The following is a 21,408-nucleotide window of genomic DNA, read 5'->3' as shown; positions in this document are numbered from 1 at the left end:
TTATTTTCTGATGCTCATGATGTTCAGAATTATGGCTTTCATAAACCCCACAGGAGTAAAAAAAATCATTGCTTTATGACTAATTATACAGAGACACATGAACCACAGGATTTCAGGGATGCTGAGGTCAAAAGGAATGTGCCTATTTCCTCTGCTGCAGTTCTGGCCCTTAGATGTCAGGGTTTTATCAGCTTTCAGCTTAACTCCTGCTGAAATGCACCCCACAATCCTGAAACCTTAAAAACCAATGTGGCCTCCAGGGAAGAAGACTTGAGTTTATTTATCACACAGGGATTCATTGCTATTCAGTGAAGTCTTTTTCAGGGCAAAGAATTAGGATTGGAATGAAATGGTTTCTAAGGCTCCTTCCAATTCAAACCATTCCATGATTCTATGAAAGAATTAACAGCCAAACTCAATTCCTGACAGCAGGGAGACAAGCCATGGCCAGAGGCTTTTCTGGCATATGCATTTCAAGGAACTTGCATCCCATTTTGCTCCTGCATTTCTCTGTGTGGCAGAGGCTTTGCAGGATCCTGTAACCTGCTCCAACACCAGGAAAACCCCATGCAGTGTCTCTGAGAACAGAATTTGTCCCAATCTGCTGTTTTCCCTTTGTGAATCCCTCCCATCTTCAGGTCTGCTTCACTCCTCCTTACCAGGAGTGCAACCTGATGATCTGGAAGTGCAGGTCTGCAGGATGTGACCTTTCCCAGCTCTGTGGGGCAGCCCCAGGTCTGACAGCCCTGTTTTCAATAAACCAGATCGCTGTGCTTGGCTGCCCTGTCTCCAGCAGGGACAAAGGCAGTGGGAGGCGTATGGCTGCAGCCCAGTGAACTGCTACAAAAACCCATCAAATGTCAAGCTTTTCTCTAAGACCTGGAGCTGCTGAAGCATTTCTGGCAAAATTTACTGAATAAAATGAGTAAGCTCTGATAAGCCCCTGATATGTGAGAGGCAGACTTGGTTCAAATCACAGAGCAAAGGAAAAAAAAAAAACACTATTTGGATGAAGATCACCCCAAGTCTTTGGCAGCATCTTCCTTCCAGGAGAAATCCAAGCCACAATGGACCTGAAAGAATCATTTTGGGGCCAGCAGGCTGGAGGTATCCATCCTTAGGACTTCCCACTGAAGTGCTTCTGATGTTGATGTTGTGACCACAGTTGGTGCCAAGCTGAAATCTGATCTCCTGTTTGTGAAGCACTGTAGAAATGTCAGCCTCTTTAGAAACACCAAGCCATGGCACAGCTTAGGGGACAAGGGGTGTGTGTGTGTGTGCTTCTTTATTTTCATTTGGCATTAATAATACTGAGCCCCCCCAAAGTAACTATACTAATAGTACCACAAAAGTTTGCAGGATTTTTCAGAAGCAAAATATAGAATTTGTTTGCTGAAAGCATAATGGGGAGTGCACAGAACAGAGCAATTGGATGATCCTTTTCTTGCTCCACCTACACCCTCCCTGCCATAACTTTTCACTGGTCTTTATCTCTGCTCTCTGGACTTATACAAGTCCCAGCAAAGTTAATTTCTAACTAATTCCTCAGCAGATGCTCTCAGCCATAGCTCTGTTACTGAAAGCCACAGGCTCCAAGTTAAAAATAAAGCAGGTTAAAGCACAAGTGTGGCTAATCTGTCCAGAGGGAATCCTCAGCTCTGAATTTCTCTGTGCTCTTTTCAAAGGAAAGGAGAGCAGTGGTCCAGCTCCTCCCAGTCACTTTCCCAGGGCTGAGATGCTGGGATTATTTTTACTTACAGCCTATAAATTAAAGTATAGAAACTCACAAACTTGTCTGTGTTTAGAAGGGTCAGCTCCCCTTAGCTGCTGGAAGCTGGATAGATGTGAGGCCAGGTTTAGCTTCACACTTGGGCTCCTGCCTTGATTCCAGGGAGATGCTGGGGAATGACCAATCTGTTTGCACATCTCTAAGTTTCAGTGATAGGAGGTGATGATGCCACTACAGCTAACAAGACTCATGAGGATTTCAGGCTGCTGGGTTGTTTTATTGAGGGTAGGATCAGACACCAGACAGCAATCAGACATCAGCTGATGGCAGAAATGAAGGTCCAGAGTCATCAGTGAGTGAGTAAGGGCTGAACCAGCTCAAGAACTTGTCCCTGGTTTAGCAATTCCTTAAATATAGGTTTCCCCTCCAAGGATGGCCTTCCTGCTGAACCCTCCCTTCTGGAACCTGCATTTCTCAATGGGATGTCTTTTAGCTCTGGCCAGCACCAGGAGACAAACCTGCTTCAGATTCTGAATGGGAAATCAGGGGTGTATTTGATGCTGTTAAATACCTGCCCACAAAGTCCATTTTGTGCCTGTACCGACTGTGCAGTTTGTAGAGATGCCAGCCTGAACACAACCTCAAGTTTTTTAATATGTCTGAGTTTATTGTACGGATCAAGTGTGTGACTCCTGCCACACAGTTACAGAAGGGTTTGGGTTGGAAGGGACATTAAAAACCACCTATGTCCAAGCCCCTGCCATAGGTGGGGACACCTCCCACTAGGCCAGGCTACTCAGAGCCCCATCAAGTCTGGTCTCAAACACTTCCAGGGATGGGGAATTCACAGCTTTTTGGGCAACAAGATTATCCCAAAGGATTTCTGCCTGGTGGGAAGCTCACCACAGTGTTTGTGGCATAAGGGGCTGCAGTCCTAGGACAGTGAGCCTTTGGCCACTAGAACTGGGTCTGACCTGAGCTTTGTGAGGCAGCCCCTATCAATGCTACCTGAGTGTTGATAATTGCTGCATTGTTTCTCTCTGAGCTGAATGGTTTCTTTCTAGGCAGCTGAATAAATCAGCAAAATAAATGTTGGTGGGACAGTGTTCTCTGACAGGAACCAAACTACTGCATTAAAAGAATTGAAAATAAGTTTATTTTTCCTCAATTCCATGTATGTCTGGCCAGCTTGTTTCTATACCCCGAAACTTCAAGAGTTAGAGTATGATGCCTTGCATTAATGTTAATTACAGAATCAAGACTTATACACAATAGGTTTTGAATGCAAATGACTGAAGAAATATTTCTGCCACTGAGGTTTAAAAAAACCCAAGCCATCAAACCAACAAACCCTACCCTCATCTAACATGATCCTATTAAAAACACTAAAAAAGTGAAACGTTTCTGCATAAAGAATGACGATGCATTGGCAGCTAACTCAAATTCTATATCTCCACATGAGTCTTAGTGAAAGCCTCAAGGAAAAATTGATTTGGAAATGGATCTAGGTATAAATCTTTTAGTAGTGAAGATGTTCCTTATAAAATCAGTGTGTGTGTCCTCCTAAGGGGCTACCTCACAAGAAGCTTAACATTTGGATGCTTCATTCATTACAGCCTCCTTCCAGCCTCAGTTTTAGAGACACAATTAATTAATAAATCAGAAGAAACTAAAGTATGACTTTGCTTATTTTTGCTCTGAAGCAATACTTTGTCTCTTCTCAACCACTCCCACAGCTCTCCCCACCCCATCTATGTCCATAAATACACAATTATATGTACTGGTTATATTTACAGGAATGTTTCTGGAAGCAGCTGATGGCATGAGTTGGATCAGGGAGTGCACTATGGTTCCTCCCAACCCGACCCATCCTGTAATCCTGTGAGGTGATGGAGTTATGGAATCATAGAACAAGCTGAGTTAGAAGGGACCCCAAGGATCACCCAGACCAGCTCTGTCCCTGCCCAGCACCATCCCCCAGAGTCACCCCTGTGTCCCAGAGCATTGTCCAAACACCCCTGAGCTCTGCCAGGCTGGTGCTGTGCCCACTGCCCTGGGGAGCCTGCTCAGTGCCCAGCCACCCTCTGCGGGAAGAACCTTTTCCTGATATCCAACACAAACCTCCCCTGCACAGCTCCAGGCCATTCCCTGGATCCTGTCACTGTCACACAGAGCAGGGATCAGTGTCTGTCCCTCCTGTTCCTCTGGTGAGGAATTTGTAACTGCACTGAGGTCTCCTCTCTGTCCCCTCAGGCCGAACAGACCCAGCGCCCTCGGCCTCTCCTCACACGGCCCCTCCAGGCCCTTCCCCATCCCCGTGCCCTCCTCTGGGCACTCTCTGATGGTTTCATGTCTTTGTTCCCTTGTGGCACCCAAAGCTGCCCCCAGCACTCGAGGTGAGGCCGCTCCAGCCCCGAGCAGAGCGGGACAATCCCTCCCTTGCCCGGCCGGCCATGCTGGGCCTGATGTCCCCGGGACAGGGATGTCCCTCCTGGCTGCCAGGGCACTGCTGGCTCACCTTCAGCTTCCAACTGCCCAGGAGCCCCAGGTCCCTTTCCCTGGCACTGCTCTCCAGCCCCTCATTCCCCAGGCTGTCCGTACACCCAGGGCTGTTCCATCCCAGGTGCAGAATCCGGCACTTTCCCTTTTCAACCTCACACGGTTGGTGATTGCCCAGCCCTCACATTCGCTGAGGTCTCTCTGCAGGGCCTCCCTCTGCCTTTGAGAGAGTTCATAGCTCCCCGCGGTCACCGTCCCTTGCGGTGTTTGAGGACAGACTGCCGTGTCCGTACCGGTGCCGGATGGCGGCTTGGACTCGCTGATCCCGGAGCCCTTCCCCACCCTCATGGCTCCCGTGCCTACAACACCCAGAAGGCCCCGCGGAGCCGCTTCCGCCGCCGGGGCGGGCCGAGCTCGGGGCCGCCGCCGCCGTCATTGCGGACGGGACGATGTCTCGCTGCAGCCCCGCCGCCGCCCGCCTGCTCGGCCGCTTCCTCCGCCGTGAGTACCGGGACGAGCCCTCCCGGCTCCGCCGCGGGGGCCGCGGGCAGCGCCGGGGCGCGGCCGGGCCGGGCAGGGCAGGGGCCGGGCAAGGTCACGGCGGAGCGCGGCCGGGCGCGCTCGGCCCGCGGGCTCCGGGGCGGGACCCGGGCTGTGCCCCGGGGAACCCGCGCCGCTCCCGGCGCTGCTCCGGGCGCTGCTCCGGGCATCGCTGGGCGCTGGGAGCGGGGCAGGGGCACGCCTGGCTGCGAGGGAGCTGTTTGTAAATGCAATGGGAAGTTTCCCGTGCAGGATGGGCGGCCGCGCTGGGGGTGCGGGGAGGTTTTCTCGGCTTTGTAGCCCCGGAAAGGCTCCAAAGGGCAAGGCCGGAGGGAGCCCCTAGAGCCGGGCTGGAGGCCTCTGCAGGGCCGTGAATTACCCTGTGGTTTCAGCACAGCGTGCTAAAGTTCTTTCCGTTGACAAGAATAAGGTTGTAGACGTCCCTTTTTTGGAGAATGTGACCAGTCTGAGACTGGTACTTCAGCTCGAAACATTTAATATGTGTTATTCTGAACATCACAGTCGAAAATAAAGTGCTTTTTCCCCTCTTTTTTGTTCTTTTTTTTTTTTTTTTTTTTTTTCTTTCCAGTGTGCTTTTTCTTTGGCTGCATCCTCTTGAAAAGGAGACTTGTAGTGATAGAAAAAGCATAGTGGCTTCAAAGGGAAAGAGAGTTTAGATTGGATATTAGGAAGAAATTCTTTACAGTGAGGAAACTGGAACAGGTTTCCTAGAGAAGCTGTGGCTGCCCCATCCCTGGGCATGTTCAAGGCCAGGTTGATGGGGCTTGGAGCAACCTGGTCTAGTGGAAGGTCTCCCTGCCTATGGCAAGGGGTTGGACTGAGATGGTCTTTAAGGTCTTTTCCAACCCAGACCATTCTGTGAGATCACTGTGGGTATGCCCAGGCACAAGAGAAGATACTAGGAATGTAAACAGAGAAAATTATGCATCAGTGTGGTTCTTGTAGCTGGAAATGAATGAACAAACTCAAGCCTACCTCATTTGACTGCACACAAAGTGTTTTTGTCTCAGTGGGATGGTGACCTGCAGGTCAGGTAATGTGATCTTACAGCCCCAGGCTGCAGTAAGTGGTTTCTGTGGCACACCTGCTGTCCAGGTGTGTATCCATTCCTGCCTCTTGCTCTCCACAAGCAGGATCAGAAAATTGTTTGTTGGCTGTTAATTTCTGCCACTTCAGCTTTTTGAATTGGCTCCCCTGGGCCCAATAAGAATTGGTTCTGATGGAGGGGAACAGATGGGAATGTAGCACCTTCCAATTTAGTTTAATTTATACTCCCAGCAAAGCTACTCTTGAGTGCAGTTTTATGTGTTTAAAACCCCCCATTGTTCCCTTTACAAATAGCAGTAAGAGATTCAGGGAATAGTTGTTAAAATCATTTTGAGGGGTAGAAAGGAAGAAGTGGCTCAAGAAGTGTCTTTTTGAAGCTGTTCCTGAAGTCTTTTACAGAAAGTCCTGCAAGATGAAATAGTTCTTCATTGGAAATCTTTGGTTTGATACTCTTTACCCTTTAAAGACTGCTGAAACCTTAAATTTGGGCTTTGTACATACACTTTCACTAACAGTTAACATCTGCTTCTCTAAATGATTTGAAGTTGTGAGTGTCCAGTGTGTTCTGATGCAAAAGAGATGCAAACCTTATTTTGGTTGGTGTATTGCTGAAGGAAACATGCAGGGTGTGTATGTTGAGGAAGCTGTGGAAATGGAGTATGAAATCTGTCAATAAATGGTGAGTGCTGTTCAAAGGTCAGCTCAGAGCACTGCTGGTGTATGGACAGAATCAGGAGAGACCTGTGCTTGTCCATACCCTTGAAGAGTTTTTGTAGGCACCTGAACTGACTGGAGAGTGAGAATTAGGGGTTCCATGTCCTGGATGCGTTAGAAGGCTTTGGAGAGCTCTTAGATTAAAAGATTACAGTAATTATGTGAGTAACCCTGGCAAAGGATTGCTGCAGAAATAACGAGCCAAACTGAAGAATTCCTTAATTGTTTTTATATCAACAGTGTGGAAGGAGGAAAGCTCACAAACTTCTACCTGCTCACATTCTTGGTGGAGGATACCTGGGGAAAAGCAGCTTGGCTTGCAGGAGGTGCTGGATTTGTACTGAGAGACTGATCAGGAAAGAGAGATGAATTTTTTCTGGATCTCATTTCCCAGTGGTTGTAGATTTGTTTTAATGTGATGGCTGTAGTGGAGGCATTGCATCTGCCCTTTGCAGCCTGATTAATTTACTTAATTCCTCAACTCCTATTTCATGGTCACAGATCTGGGTTTCTGTCATTACCAGGAATTTGGCAAGGGAAGGGTGAGAGAAGAGAACCTGGGGACTGACAAACAGGAATCCTGGAGTGCATAATCCTCTTAAACAAAGGATATTTTGAACAATCCCTCAATAGCATGAAGGTTTCTTTGTTGTCAGGGGGCATCTTCTGCCAGTGTAACTGATAACTTCAGGGGTGAGTTCTGGGGATGGGGCTGTGCTCCTCTGCACTGTCAGGAGCTCCCCAGAACTGTTCCTGTTGTGTCTTCCTCAGGCCTTGCATTTGTTGGCAGAGGAAGGAGAAAGGAGATGGTCATAAAAATGTAAATTAAACACATAGAAAACATTGAAAGGAACTCTGAGGAGCAAGCTGAAGGCCCATAACTGATGGGAGATAAAGAGGGGGGGTTGGGATGTGTGTGTGGAAAAAAGACATTGCATTTTAAGTAGCTCTCCTCATACCTCATACAATGGAAAATAAAGTGCTTTTCTCCCTCCTTTTTTTTTTTTCCTCTTTTCTCCTATTTCTCTTCTTCCCTGAGCTTCCCATGCACTGGACTCCATTTTCCTCACTTACATTGGAGCTCCAATATGATTTATAAGGCTTTCTTCTTTCCTTACATAGGTTGTAGAAAAGAAAAAGAGTATCTTCCATCATCTCCAAGTTCTGTGGCTATTTCAAGGAGCAATAGAGGAAGAATTTCACTTATTCTTCTTTCCTTAAATAGGTAATAGAAAAGAAAGGGAATATCTTCCTTCATCTCCAAGTTCTGTGGGTATTTCAAGGAGCAGTAGAGAAAGAATTTAAGTCTTCTGGCAATGTAGGTGTCAGCTCAGGTCATTGTGGAGAGGAATCTGCTGTTTCACCTTCTTCTTATGCTGGGTTTGTTTTATGAGCGGCCTCAGATGCTACCTCAGCTTCCAAATTTCCTTTTTTTTTTTTTTTTATTTGGGGTAAATATGGGTAAGAAGGAGACACTTTGATTGGGTTTGTGTCCATAGGAAATCTTACAAGAAGTCCTGATAAGTAAGGACTTAGTTTTGAGTAGTATAAGTTTTGAGCTTTGTATATTTTGGATGAAGGAGAGATTCAGCTTTTAGGATCTGTGCTGTCACCTGTTTTGCACAACCCAAATAGAGAAGGGTTTGGACTAGATGACCTCTAAAGGTCCCTTCCAACCCAAACCATTCTGTGATTCCATGAAATGTAGCTTGAGTTGGATTGTATTTTTCTAGAAAGGATTGTTAATTTTAATGCAAAAGTGAGCTTTAAGTCCTGCTTGAGCCTTGGGATTGTGAGATTTTTTTTCCTAAGAAGTAAATGAGGTGGATTTTCCAGTTATTTGTACTGCAGTGGGTTCTGCTCTTGGCTGGGGCCTCGTTGCCTGGAAATGCCAGAGGAGCCAGCAGCAGTGAGTGCTGTTGGAGGAACTCTGTCCCTTAGTTTCTAATAAGGTTTCTTGACTCTAAAACAGCTGGTGTTCCATATACAGGCTTATGCCCCACTGCTAAATTTAGATATTGCTTTTCAGATCTCCCCTGAGACAGCAGGGGTTGGGTACTTGAGCACTTTTCATAACTGCTGGTTTTGCTGTACAGTGGACCAAAGTAGGCTCTTGGCACAGTACATTTCACTTTTTAGCCAAGTAGAAGTTAAAGTATTAAAAAGCCAAAATAAATCATCTTGTTATTTGGATAACTTTATTTTTAAACCACAAACTGAACAGGGGTGGGGCAGAAATGAGCATTGTGCCTGGGAAAACTTGTCCAGTCTCTTATTTTATTTTTAATACACTTAGCTAAAGATCTGTTACAGGCCTTTGTTGGACATGGCAATATTATCTTAGAACTCTGACTTGACAAAATGTAACATTTTCCCTGTGCTTTTGGGAAGAGTTGGATTTGATAAGCCTTGTCCTTATGCTCTAGGACTTCATCTGGAGCCTTCACCTTTGGCCTGTAATTTAGATGTGAGCATTAAAATAGCATCACCAATGGGTTTGGCCTTGTGGTTCACAGCTGAAGAGCATTTTCTTTTAATTTTTTTTTCTCCTCCAGTCTTCATGAAGCAGCATGCATTTACACCTAAGCACCCAGGTTTTTCTGTAGTAAAATCAATTGTCTGGATGGGTTTGGAAGTTGTGAAGCAGGGCCTGGGTGGAAGTTGAGACTTGGCTTCTATTTCTGACTCATACCTGCTGTGAACTTGGGCATGCCATTTCCACTTTCCACCTGTTTCATTCTCATCTTGTATCTGTCTTAACTATTGAAATTGCCAGCTGCTTGCACCCAGGGCTTGCTGTTTGTGCCACGTGGAGCTGAAGCTCATCCTGACCCATGGCCCTGCAGCTCCCCCTCTGCGGAGAACTGGGGCAAACCTTGCTGCTGCAGGCAGGGCCAGGAGCACAAGTACAGAGCTGTATCAAGCCATTTGAAAAACCCCAGAAACTCAGACTCATCCAGCTCAGGGAGTGCAAGGTGATTTTTTTGGTTTTTTTGTCCATAAATTGCTTCAAAAATATATTGCTCTCCAGACATTTGCCCATCTAAGCTGCCTGCCTCTGGAGATAGCAGAGGGCTCAAATCCATAGCCAGGATTTTTGAACCAACTGTATTTTCTCTGAAGGAAGGCCATACAGTAATGTAAGAAGCACATGGTTTTCAAGGGTAAATCCATACAAAGCTTAAATTTTAAGCTGCTGTTTAGATAGCAGTGCCTAAAGTTGGGGTTTTTTTTGATAGTTTAGAAAATGCTCAAAAGCTTTTTATCCTTGAAAAATATATTAATACTGTCTTCTGAAAATGGAGGATTGGCAAACTTAAGCTTTCAAAAACATTTTTGTGCAATGTTACAAATATCTGAAAATAATTCTGGAATGAACAACTGAACTGGGAGTGTACAATTGCTGTAAGGTGTAGAGAAATGTGACTATTTGTCAGTTTGTCAGCAACAAAGAGACTGTGGAGTCTCCCTCACTGAGATATTGAGGAACCATCTGGACACAATCCTGTGCAATGTGCTGTAGGATGACCCTGCTTGAGCAGGGAGGACCAGCTGACCCACTGTAATCCCTTCCAGCCTGACCCATTCTGTGATTTGTATTTTTTCCAAAGTACTGAAATTGCTCAGTGACTGATAAATGGCCAGCAAGGATTCCTCTCTTATTTTGCAGGTGGATTTGTCAGTGGTTGGACACAGGCTCTGTAAAACTTAGATCTGAATCAGTTTATGTTGCCTGTTTATTCTTTCCCCTTGCAGACCCATTTTCAAACAGTCATTGCCATTCTCCTGCAAGCCTGGAGTGTTCTCCCCAAGGCCTCACTGGGGGTAAGGACTGTAACAGCTCCTTCTCAAGGGGAATCATCCTCTGCTGTCCTCAGGGTTGGGTGTCACCAGGCACATCTTGTGTCAGTGAGGGATTGCCTGAGTGGCTGGGCTCAGGCAGATAATTCCCTCCTCTCCTGACCAGCATTCCAGCTCTTCCTGGTTTTGTTTTGCCTCTCCTTTGCTGGAGGCAGGCTGCTCTTCACCCGATGTGCCTTTGAGTTGATTGAGGTGCAGAGCCTTGCAGCCCTGCCTAGGAAGACCAAGTCCTCAGCCTAGGACAAAGATCATCCTGTGCTGTCTTCTGTAGCAGTGGCTTCTCTCTCCCCTCCCACAGCTAGCCTGGTAGCCTTTGTTCATTAAATCTCTTCCTTAGATGTATTCTCATAAAATCATAGAATCACAAAATGCTTTGGCTCAGAAGGTGACCTTGAAGATCATCTTGTTCCACCCCCCTACCATGGGCAGGGACACCTTCCACTAGACCAGGTTGCTGCAAGCCCTGTCCAGCCTGGCCTGAAACACTCCAGGAATGGGGCAGCCATAGCTCTGGACAACCTGTGCCAGGGCCTCACCACCCTCACAGTACAGGTTTTTTTCCTAATATCCAGTTTAAATGTGCTCTCTTTCACTTTGAAGCCATTCCCCCTTGTCCTGTCATTACATGCCCTTGTCAATAGTCTTGTTCCATCTTTCCTGTAAGTTCCCTTCAGGTACTGGAGGGAATTGAGTCACCCCAGAGGCTTCTCTTTTCTAGGCTGAGCAATCCCAATTCTCTCAGCCTATCCTCATAGCATCCTCATAGCTCCATCCCTCTCATCAGCTTCCTGCCCTCCTCTGGATTCACTCCAGCAGCTCCACATTCTTCCTGTGCAGGCCCCAGAGCTGGACACAGCCCTGCAGGTGGGGTCTCACCTGAGTGGGGCAGAGGGACAGAATCCCCTCCCTCACCTTGCCCATGCTGTTTTGTATGCAGCCCAGGAAAACGATTGGCTTTTTTATGGCTTTTCTTAAGGATTTCACGTGGATTTTGTCTGTTACTACTTTGTATTTCCTGGCATAAGGAGTTCTGCAGCAGTATTTGTGATGATTTAGGTCAAAGCCCTGCAGGTCACTAAGCTGAAGTGCACTTTTGCCACTTTCCTCACAAGTTTGCTTCATCCTACTCTGTTCCTCTCTGTATGGAGTTTTACTTTGTGTCTGTGTGAAGCTGAGGATTTGCTGCAGCCCCTTAGAGAACAGCAGAAGGTGGCTGGAGTTAAACCCTGGGTTTGCCAGCACTTTCTAAGAACAGAGTAAGCACTTAAGGTTTAGCAGTAGCACTGATGTGTGTAGGCTGCTTCTGGCATGGCTTGGTTTTTCTGTTCACTCCTTTGAATACAACTGAAGCATAAAAGCAGTGTAGCACCAAACTTTAGTTGGCAAGAGAGAACTGTGAAGCTCTGATAGAAATGTGTGTATATGTGGATCTTAAAAAGTTTCTGAATATTTACTAACCCATAGAAATTCTGTTACTATAATAATTTAATAATGCATCTTAACAAATTCTGTGCATTGTCATAAAGATACTTTTTTGCTTCTTTCTCCTTAAAAGCTTTTGCCCCTTTCCTAAAAAGAGAAAAAGGAAAAAAATATTCCCTTATTCAGATGTGCCTGAGTATGTATATGGAACAGTCTATGGACCATGATTCAGGGTCTGTTATTTTGATTTCAACTGCACTGTTTACTTTTTTAAGTCTTAGTTGCTAAAGTTTTAAAAGAGCTAAAGGGGTAAATAGTAACATTTTGGTGTATATATTGGAGATCCTGTATTAGGATTGTGCCTTCCCAGGGTCACTTTATGTATAAATTAAGGTTTTTATGTGAAACACTTGCAGGGAGTAAATTGGTTCTGATCCCCTCAAAACTGTGGTGTGTGAAAAAGCATATGGCAATAAATATAGGTGTGCAGCCTATTTATACCAGAAGCCCTCTCTTCTCATCTCAGGCTTTCTTCTGTGGTAACATTTTGTGCATTTGTTGTCATCCTTCCTTTCCCTTCAGCACAGATGCAGTCACTCCCCTTGGCTTTTTGTTGCCAGCACAGACTGTGCACTTTTTCTGCAGTTGTGTTGTGTTGTTTTCTTCTCTCAGCACCAGAGTTGTGAGAACTAAATTGAAAATCACTCTGGTGGAGTATCTGGAGAGCTGTGTTTCCTCTCGAGCCCAAATGTGTGTCCAGCAGTGATTCCACAGCTAGGAATCTGTTGGGAAGAGATCTCTTGCTGTCTTACATAGCATCAGGTTTTCCCTGGGCTGGGGGACCCTCGGGCTCCTCAGTGTCTCTCACTGTCTGCTCTGGACTGTGCTCTGTTCACAGGAGGTGTCACATAGTGCCAGGGTTGTAACAGCCTCAGGATTTTATCAGGATTTTAGTTCTGCTTTGTCACTTTGCAGAGTGTCTGAGAAGATAAAAACGTGTTTGATTGCAAACGAAAGCAGTGCTTAAGAAGTTGTTTCTGTCTGTCAGGAGGAATCCTGATATTGAGTACTCAGTATGAGAAACCTCTCGTCATTTCTAGTAAATTGAGTAATTGGCATAATAGGGTGAGCTACAGGTGTTTAATGTCTTAGCTTGACAAGCACTGAATGAGGCTTCAGAGCTGCTCTTGAAAACATGAGCTGCTCAGGATTTTTTGATACAAACATTGATTGATATGCATTTACTTGGTAGGACATTTTTTGACTCAGTCTACCAAAGGAGTGGATTAATGGTTTGTGCTCTCTTCTCTTTTCTCTCCAGTTCAACAGAATGGAGTCAGACACTGCTCCTACACAGCATCCAGGAAAAACCTATATGTTAACAAGAACACAAAGGTTATCTGTCAGGGTTTTACAGGCAAACAGGTATGTTTATAAGTTATTCTTTCTATCAGTCTTTCAGTCAGAAAGCTAATTGCTCAGAAAACAGTTATGTATGAAATGGATTATATACTGCCTTTGTCTGTGTTGATAGGAAGCTGGAGTTCCTTCACCATCAGGAAGGTCCCTTCAGCACTGTAGTTGACATTCTTTGGCCCAAATACTTATGCACAAGCTTGAAAGTTGATTTTGAGTCATCTCTGTTATAGTGCTTTTCATATTTGTTTTTCATATTGTATACAGCTGAAAGGATTTCTTTGTAAAAGGCTATTTGCAAAAAAAACCTGCAAAAGCCTGCCCATTTTCAAAGTGCTTCTTTCAGAAATGCATTTCAGTATCAGTGCCTGTGAACTAGATTTCTGGTTTTATTTCAGGATGTTTAATAATTTTCTCAGATTCACTCTTTTACACATTTGCAGGCAGAGAAAGCTGCTTTTGTAAAACTATCAGCTAGTCATGGATGAGCATGCTAATTTCTATTTCACTGTGGTGTTTGTCATCTGCCAGACTTGATGTGAGAAAGAAACTGTGGCTGCTGTGTCTGCAGGTGTGTTAGCAGCACACAACAGAATACCCTTGAGCATGAAACTACAGTGCTATGAATTAAAAAAAAAAGAGCATATTTGCATATTCCAAATGCATTTAAAACATGTGGATGCACTCACCAAAATATCTGATTTTATATATATATGTGAAAACTTCCCTTCTTATTGCAAATTTTAGTGACATAAATTGCCTTCAGAATTATAGATAACATCAAACTTTTTGGTTAAGTTTATTTGCTATTACATGCCTTCTAACTTTACTTATTTTCTCTCTCATAGGGCACCTTTCACAGCCAGCAGGCATTGGACTATGGCACCAATCTAGTTGGAGGAATTTCTCCAGGGAAAGGGGGAAAAACTCATCTAGGTCTGCCTGTGTTTAATTCTGTGAAGGAGGTAATTTGCAGCAGTGACTGGAGGGCACAGAGTTTACAGCTGAAGGGCTCCTTATTTCATTGCTCACAATATTTGAGCTGTGGATGTCACTGGGCACAGAGTGAAACAGAAGCCTTGTGAAAAAGAGAGCATTCAGGGTGCTCAGGCACCAGTTTGGCTTCCACTGTGAAGTTCACAGAGCCTGGGTACACTTGCTTTATGAATGCAGCTAGTTTCTGATTGATTCTGCTGTGCATGATGAATTTTTAGCAAACGGTTATGTAAGAGTATTTATAATGGTGATCACGGGGCAGATCCTTCCCAGACCAGTGGTCAGTTCTCAGCTCCCTGCTTGTGCCCCATCTTCAGGGAATTTAACACTTACTTAGATTATAATTGATGTATACATATACTTAATTTATGCCTGAGAATGGATGTATTTTAAATGCCTTGTTGTCAATTTCTCTTCAGCTTGTTGTCATTTTCTCCTCAGCTAAACACCCCATGTGTTTTTTCTCCTGTCCCTTGCAGGCCAAAGAACAAACGGGTGCTTCAGCCACTGTCATCTACGTCCCTCCCCCGTTTGCTGCTGCTGCCATCAACGAGGCCATCGATGCAGAGATGCCCCTGGTGGTGTGCATCACCGAGGGCATCCCCCAGCAGGACATGGTGCGCGTCAAACACCGGCTGCTGCGGCAGAACAAGACCCGCCTGGTGGGCCCCAACTGCCCCGGGGTCATCAATGTAAGTGACCTCTGCCTTTGGTCCGAGGCTGAACTGTTCCTAGTGCTGCTTTGAATGTTCCATCTGACTTCTCCCACTCTTTCCTTAGCCTGGAGAATGTAAAATTGGTATCATGCCTGGTCACATTCACAAGAAAGGAAGAATTGGTGAGTTTTTGAATATTTATGCGTCATCTAAAACACAAGTTTGGTACTCTAGTGTTTTTCCTCTTGAGGCAAGGCACATCCTGCCCTGGAGAGAGTTGATAACACTGTGGGACAGCTTGTCTGTCCTCAGTTTGTACATGAATTTTAGCATTATCAATCCTGAAGGCCCAAATCAGGAATTCTTCCACAGTAGACACTGGGTACTGATGGTAGAGGCAAAGCCATTGGGAATTCCTGTAGGTAATGTGATTGACTTGGTATCCTCAAAGGAGAGCCTTGAGGAAACTTCCATTTTTCTTGGGATTTGAGAGCACTAAGCTCTCCAACACTACTGCTTCCAGCAGCTTGGTTGCTTGGGACTGGGATCCTGCTCTTCTGGTGCTCTCAGTACTACAGCAAAGAGAAGAGGCTACAGAGAAGTTTATAACATAATTTAGACAACTATGAAACCATCACAAGTGGAAGTGACAAATATACCCAATTTTCAGGCAGTGTGGTAAAGGGCAGGAAGGCAGTGACTTGTTCAATGTTAATCACACTCTCTGTGTGTAATGTGTTACACACCCTGTTACATGCAAGTCTCTTGTCCTGACTTCTGTTAGCTCCTTGTTGTAAACTATAGAAATGACAACTTGATTTTTTTTTATTTTCAAATAATGCAGTTCAGGAGCTGTAGAGAAATATCTTCTGAAATGTCCATTTGAGCTTCTTAAATATTGCTGTAAACAGCACATGCTGCTGTTCCCTGTCAGCAAGGTAACCAGTTTCACTTGAGCACAGTAGTCCCCTTTGCATCATTACCTTTTTTTTTGATGGAAAATGTGTTTATTGTGCGAAAGCCTCTTCAATGCTCTTGAACTACAGGGATTCAGTGCATTTTTTTAGCATGAGGAGCTCCCTCTGCTATGTAACCACTTCTGGCTTGAGGCTAGACTGCACCTAAGGAATGCTGGAAAAAGATGTGTTAGCACTCATGTTCCACCTCCAGCTTTCACAAGTACCCATAAACCTGGAATTGAAAAATCAAATGGCTGCAATTATGCCCTTTATAAAAACCACTGAGACATTGCTCTATGACTGTAAAAGGGAACATCAACCAGTGTTGCTCTGAGCTCCCTTCTGAATCAAAGTTCTGTTCTGATTTTTTAAATATATACAAAAAATGTGTTGCAGCCACAGTTATTAGAATCTGAATGCCAGGCACGTCAAGTGCAAAAGAATATTTAGCATCTTGAATCCAGTAGCTCTGCCATTGCTGGAAATGTTTTCAATGGTGATCCAAAAATCAAGGAATAAAAACGTGGATTTGCCCCCCTCCCAGTTTCATCTAACGTGTGACCTTTGGTGATGTGCTCTCCAGCTTTCTATTACTGTGAGGCATCCAATAATCATCTGAATATACTGTGATGCAAGGTATAAAAATAGCCACAGTCTTTGGACTTTCATCTGTAGCTTCTCTGAGGCAATCTGATCTTAGTGGTAAACAGGGAGGCCTTTTCAAACCTAGCAAGGAAAAACCCTGTGCTAGAGCACATCTGAGCTGGCCAGCAGTATAAATAGTTGATAAAACTACGGTTCTTAGTCTAGTGGTATATATTCTCCTCTCTTCATGCAATGTGTGTGTTGTATTCCTTGTTATATGGCTTGAAGTAGATGGAAGATGCTGTCTGTTTTTCCTGAAAACCTTTTCTTTTGTAGTACTAACAAAAGTCTCGAAAAAATGATCAAAAAGCCATGCAAATATTTTGCCCCTGCTCAAAGCTCTGTGCTACCTTCCATCCTGAATTTAAAACTGGGTCTCTTGGGATATTGTAATGTAAATGCCAGGTGTGTTCTGTAGAGAAGCAACAAATACCTCAGTATTAATAACTTGCATTTGTGCAGCATTTTCATGTTCTGGAAGACCTCTTGTGTGCCTGGCCGTACTGGGGATGTCATTAATACAGAATTCTTTTGTTAACTGTTCAGCTGCAGCTCTGTTTCAAGACCAGTGCATCAGCTACTCACATACAAGATAAGAAGTATGTTCTTTTATTTGCTTTTCAGTTTTCTTTCCTGGTAAGGCTTTAGCATGACAAAAACATTACTGACTTTCTGGGCAGCTTTAGTCCATTGACAGTTAAGTGTCAAAAGATGAAAACCAAGAAATGGTACAGAAAGAATCTTACAGAGTGTTTTGGCAAGGACAGCTGGAAAACCTGGAATCTCATGTTGTTTACTGGGGTGATTTTCATTACTATAAGAACAGCTGCCTCTAGTTATGTGCTGTGTCAGTGGTAAGTTTATCTTCTTTTCTTTCTTCAAGGTATTGTGTCAAGATCTGGAACCCTGACGTACGAAGCTGTTCATCAGACAACACAAGTTGGGTTGGGGCAGTCTTTTTGTGTTGGTAGGTTCCCTCAGAATCAGCCTCTTGGACCTAGACTAATCTGCTTTTTCTTCACAAGTGTAAATCCAAAAGAAATTCTTTTTGCAAGTGTAGAACTTGCTGAATGGCAGTTGTGTTGAGAAGTGGGATCCCTATGTGCTGTGAAGAGTACAGCTCTTCTCTGTTACCATTTCCACATCAGGTTAATAAAAGCCTTAAAACCAGCTTTGGACAGAGAACTGACAGCAAATATGATGTCAGTTTGGAAACAGACTGTCCCAAGAAGTTTAGTTACAAAGGATTAGGGCATTCTTAAGCATTTAATTGGGTGTGTTAAGTCAATTCAGTTTTCATACACCAAAATTCTGGAGCTGGCATCTTGGTCCTGCTGTGTTCATAACATTTTGTTTATGGTTTGAAAGATGAACACTCAGATATCAGAGCTTTGTGTGAATTGTGGGGGAGTATTTGGAGCAGGAATTTGACATGCTCTGACTTGGGTAGAGCCTTCAGAGCTGCCTGGCTTATGAGCCTGTGGGAATACTCCTCATGCTGAAATTTACTTCTAAACTTGTATTGTAAGTGCAATATCTTTATCCTGAGGTACTCTTTTCTTGTGGTTTTAATATTTTTTCTAGGTATTGGAGGTGATCCCTTCAATGGAACTAATTTTATTGACTGCCTTGATGTCTTCCTGAAGGATCCTCGTACTGAGGGGATCATATTGATTGGGGAGATTGGAGGAAATGCTGAAGAAGATGCAGCAGCATTTTTGAAAGAAAATAATTCTGTAAGTCTTAAAACACCTTGCTTCCAGACACTTTCATAGTTAGCCATCTTCTTTTGCCACATCAAGGAAAACTCATTTCAGTCTCTCATCTCTATTTACAAAAACCACAAACAGTCATGGGTTTTTTAAAGAAAAAGAGTTGAAACTAAGAGTGTTGTTGAGGTTGGACTCAATGATCTTAGAGGTCTTTCCAAGCATATTCTGTGGTTCTGTGAAGGGGAGAGCATTGTCAACTTTAGAATTTTATTCCTGTAACAGAATTTGTAGTGATTTTTTTTTTTTTTTTGGTAGTATGCATGGTCTGTAGAAAGATTTAAAGTTTGTTTGCTTCTGGTTTATGATGATTATCAGGAGAGGAAGTACTCCACACTTTGTGCTGTGTGAGCTGTTTAATAACTTTGTCTGGCAAGTTGATATTTAAACAAAAAATGAACAATTTAAATAAAAAGTAAACAAAATAAAGATGAACAAACTGAGCAATTTGCCACCTGGCACTGCTTTTCCTCTCACCCTCCTTTACATAACACATTTATCTCTTGCAGGGCCCCAATGCCAAGCCAGTGGTGTCCTTCATAGCTGGCCTGACAGCTCCTCCTGGCCGGCGGATGGGCCACGCTGGAGCCATCATTGCTGGGGGAAAGGGGGGAGCCAAGGAGAAGATTGCAGCCCTCCAGAGTGCAGGGGTTGTGGTCAGCATGTCCCCTGCTCAGCTGGGCAGCACCATCTACAAGGTTGGTTCCTCAGGCATTGGCTCATCTAGAGCAAGAAGCCACTTCTGAGGGAATAGGAGCTGGGAGTCCATCTCTTACCCAGAGACTCTGCTGCTCTGAACTTGATTAAACATAAAAAAGCTCTATTGGCTGGACAAGCTGAAATTACTACATAAAAGATATGTGCACACAGTTTTATTTAATATTGTTTTATAGAAAAGTAAATGTAGCAAAATAGAGAAGAGCTTACATTCTGTTTCAAGCATAGCTACTTGTTGAAATTGTTTTCTGGATGCAAAGAGCCTGAATTAATGTAAAATATGAGAACATTATTTCTAAATAGGGTATTTGAGGAAGGAGGGCCTTGGCATATAATTCAGAGAGTTATGGTTGAATATACGCTGCTGAAAGACTGAGGTGTGGAATGGGATTATTTGCATTTTACTTAATTCATATCCAAAAAAGGGGATTGCTTCACAGCTAGAGGAGATGCATAATTCAGCTCTGTTAGGTATTTTTTGTTTCCTGTGGTGACTGTATAGTACAGCATCTCCACAGGCTGCTGTGGGATTCTTCCCTTCTTTTATTGGGCTTTTTCTTTACTGAAATGAAAATCTTGATTTTGTTGCTTCCCTGGCTTGAGTCCTTCACTGTAAGGATTCTACTGCAGTTCTGATGCACAATTGGTGTTTTTCAAGCCCATTAGGCTGTTTCTGGGAGCAAATGGTTCCTTGACAGCATTACAGTCTGGCAGTGACTACAGTCTGGCTTTCCAGAGCTGGCTTGTTAATGTGAGGTGGGAGAGTGCTCAGTTTCCTTTCCCCCTAACTTGCACACTTTATGCTTTTTATATTTTAATTTTTAATACCAATTTTTAGTTCTTAACATCAGATTTCCTAAGATACATACAAAGTAATTTGAAATAGAAAAGAATAATAGAAGCATTTTCTGTTTTCCCTGCTGGTAACATCTGTGTGCTCTTTGCAGGAGTTTGAGAAAAGGAAATTGCTGTAAGAGAAGATACTTTGGAATACTTTCTCCAAAACATCAGTGCAGCACCCGGCCTCCGCTTATCTTTTGTCTGCTAATCTTCAGTTGCCCCAATGTCTTGACATTGGTCAAGGAATTTGACTGGGAAGCCATAAACCTCCTGGCTAAACCTGTTTTGGTGTCTCCTTGTTTCAGACGTTGTCACCCTGTTGTAAATCACAGCAAATTAATAAATCTACTAGTAAATCTGATCCATCCTTTGAATTCCTGAAGCAGAGCCGTTTCTTCGGTCATCACAAACAAAATCTTTTGTAACTTAAGCACTGCCCCTTTTTAAGGTGAAGCTGCTTGTAGAGCTGCTTTTAAGGATCAAGGCACTGACTTTATGCACATACCACATTTTGGTTTATTTTTAAGAAGTCCAGTCCTGCTCGTTGGTTGCTGGCCAGTACCTTTGAACAATAGGCCAAAGTTTCCGTCCATTAAACCAAAGCTGCTGGATCTGGAGGGATTGGTGTTGATCCACGTAGCTGGATATGCCTGAGGTCCAGACTTTTTCTTCAAGGCTGATTAGCCATGCACAGTGCAGTCCTCTACTGGCAAGGAGTTCTGTTTGTTGTGTATAAAATGGAATTGTTAGTGGTAAAAACTAATATAATTTCACATGCAATATATATATATTCAAAATTGTCTGTAACTATGAAGATGATTTGGTCTTTAGCTGACTTTACCCTGATTTCCACTTTATCTTAACTAGCATTGCACTGCTTGTATTCTAAAATCCAAGGAAAAATGGGACATAGTGGAGAACAATTATTATTCTCTAGAAAAGAACATAATAAGGTAACTTTCTTGTTAACCACTCCCAGCACTGTAATGGATACCCCTCTTTTTTTTTTACTGTGGATATAGCCCAAGTATTGTGCCTATAAATGTTGCAAGTTTCATCAGGATGGATTAAACCCCAGATTGCTTTATGTAGAGGACTGAAAGTTCATGTAACCTGGCACTTGTTTAAAGCTAACCTTGTGTCCCATAAAGGTGCTGTTGCAAAAACCTGTGTTGTTATTTATTTAAAACCATTCTTAGTTTTCCTACTCAAATAAATCCCTGTGGAATTTCTCTTCCTGAAGCAAGCAGGTGTGTCACTACTGACATTTGCAGCTCCTAGAGCTAAGCCCTGATGAAGTGCACAAGGGACAGGTCACATCTCTGCACACTAAAGGTGTGTTCATGCACTTGATGTATGGTCTGGCCCCAGCCAGGTGCTCCAGCCTTGGGACACACAGAGCAGGTGCTGCATTGTTCACCTTGGCATGATTTACTGAAATGAACCTGACACCCTGTCACTGGACAGCTGAAGGCAGCTTTGAGCAGTAAATCATTTGATAAAGCCTGTGACAGCAGAGAAGGGTTTTTTTTTTTTAACTAGATCAGCTCAGTTTTCTGGTGGTGCTTGTTTTAATC

The 21,408-nt window shown here is 43.9% G+C and overlaps 1 protein-coding gene across 1 annotated transcript; it reads left to right on the top strand.

The window, feature by feature from the left end:
- The first annotated feature begins 4,613 nt into the window (after positions 1-4,613).
- SUCLG1 (succinate-CoA ligase GDP/ADP-forming subunit alpha) lies at positions 4,614-20,205 on the top strand. Its single transcript, XM_084204957.1, has 9 exons — positions 4,614-4,729; positions 13,155-13,258; positions 14,098-14,214; positions 14,725-14,937; positions 15,026-15,083; positions 17,389-17,472; positions 18,090-18,241; positions 18,784-18,972; positions 19,939-20,205. Exons 1-9 carry the CDS (start codon positions 4,678-4,680, stop codon positions 19,963-19,965), a joined length of 996 nt encoding a protein of 331 aa, XP_084061083.1. The 5' UTR covers positions 4,614-4,677; the 3' UTR covers positions 19,966-20,205.
- The last annotated feature ends 1,203 nt before the right edge of the window (positions 20,206-21,408 follow it).

This window comes from Fringilla coelebs (genome assembly GCF_963513975.1).
Source record: "Fringilla coelebs genome assembly, chromosome: 4".
NCBI lineage: Eukaryota > Metazoa > Chordata > Aves > Passeriformes > Fringillidae > Fringilla > Fringilla coelebs.
Note: the sequence above shows the minus strand (reverse complement) of the source record. Positions and strands in the feature narration are given on the sequence as shown.

What these genes read in the sequence shown, in the direction of transcription:
- SUCLG1 (XM_084204957.1), top strand. Translation starts at nt 4,678, where the DNA reads ATGTCTCGCTGCAGCCCCGCCGCCGCCCGCCTGCTCGGCCGCTTCCTC. An exon ending in AGGGTTTTACAGGCAAACAG is followed by an intron (nt 13,259 to 14,097) that starts GTATGTTTATAA and finishes TCTCTCTCATAG; the next exon opens with GGCACCTTTCACAGCCAGCA. An exon ending in TCACAAGAAAGGAAGAATTG is followed by an intron (nt 15,084 to 17,388) that starts GTGAGTTTTTGA and finishes TCTTTCTTCAAG; the next exon opens with GTATTGTGTCAAGATCTGGA.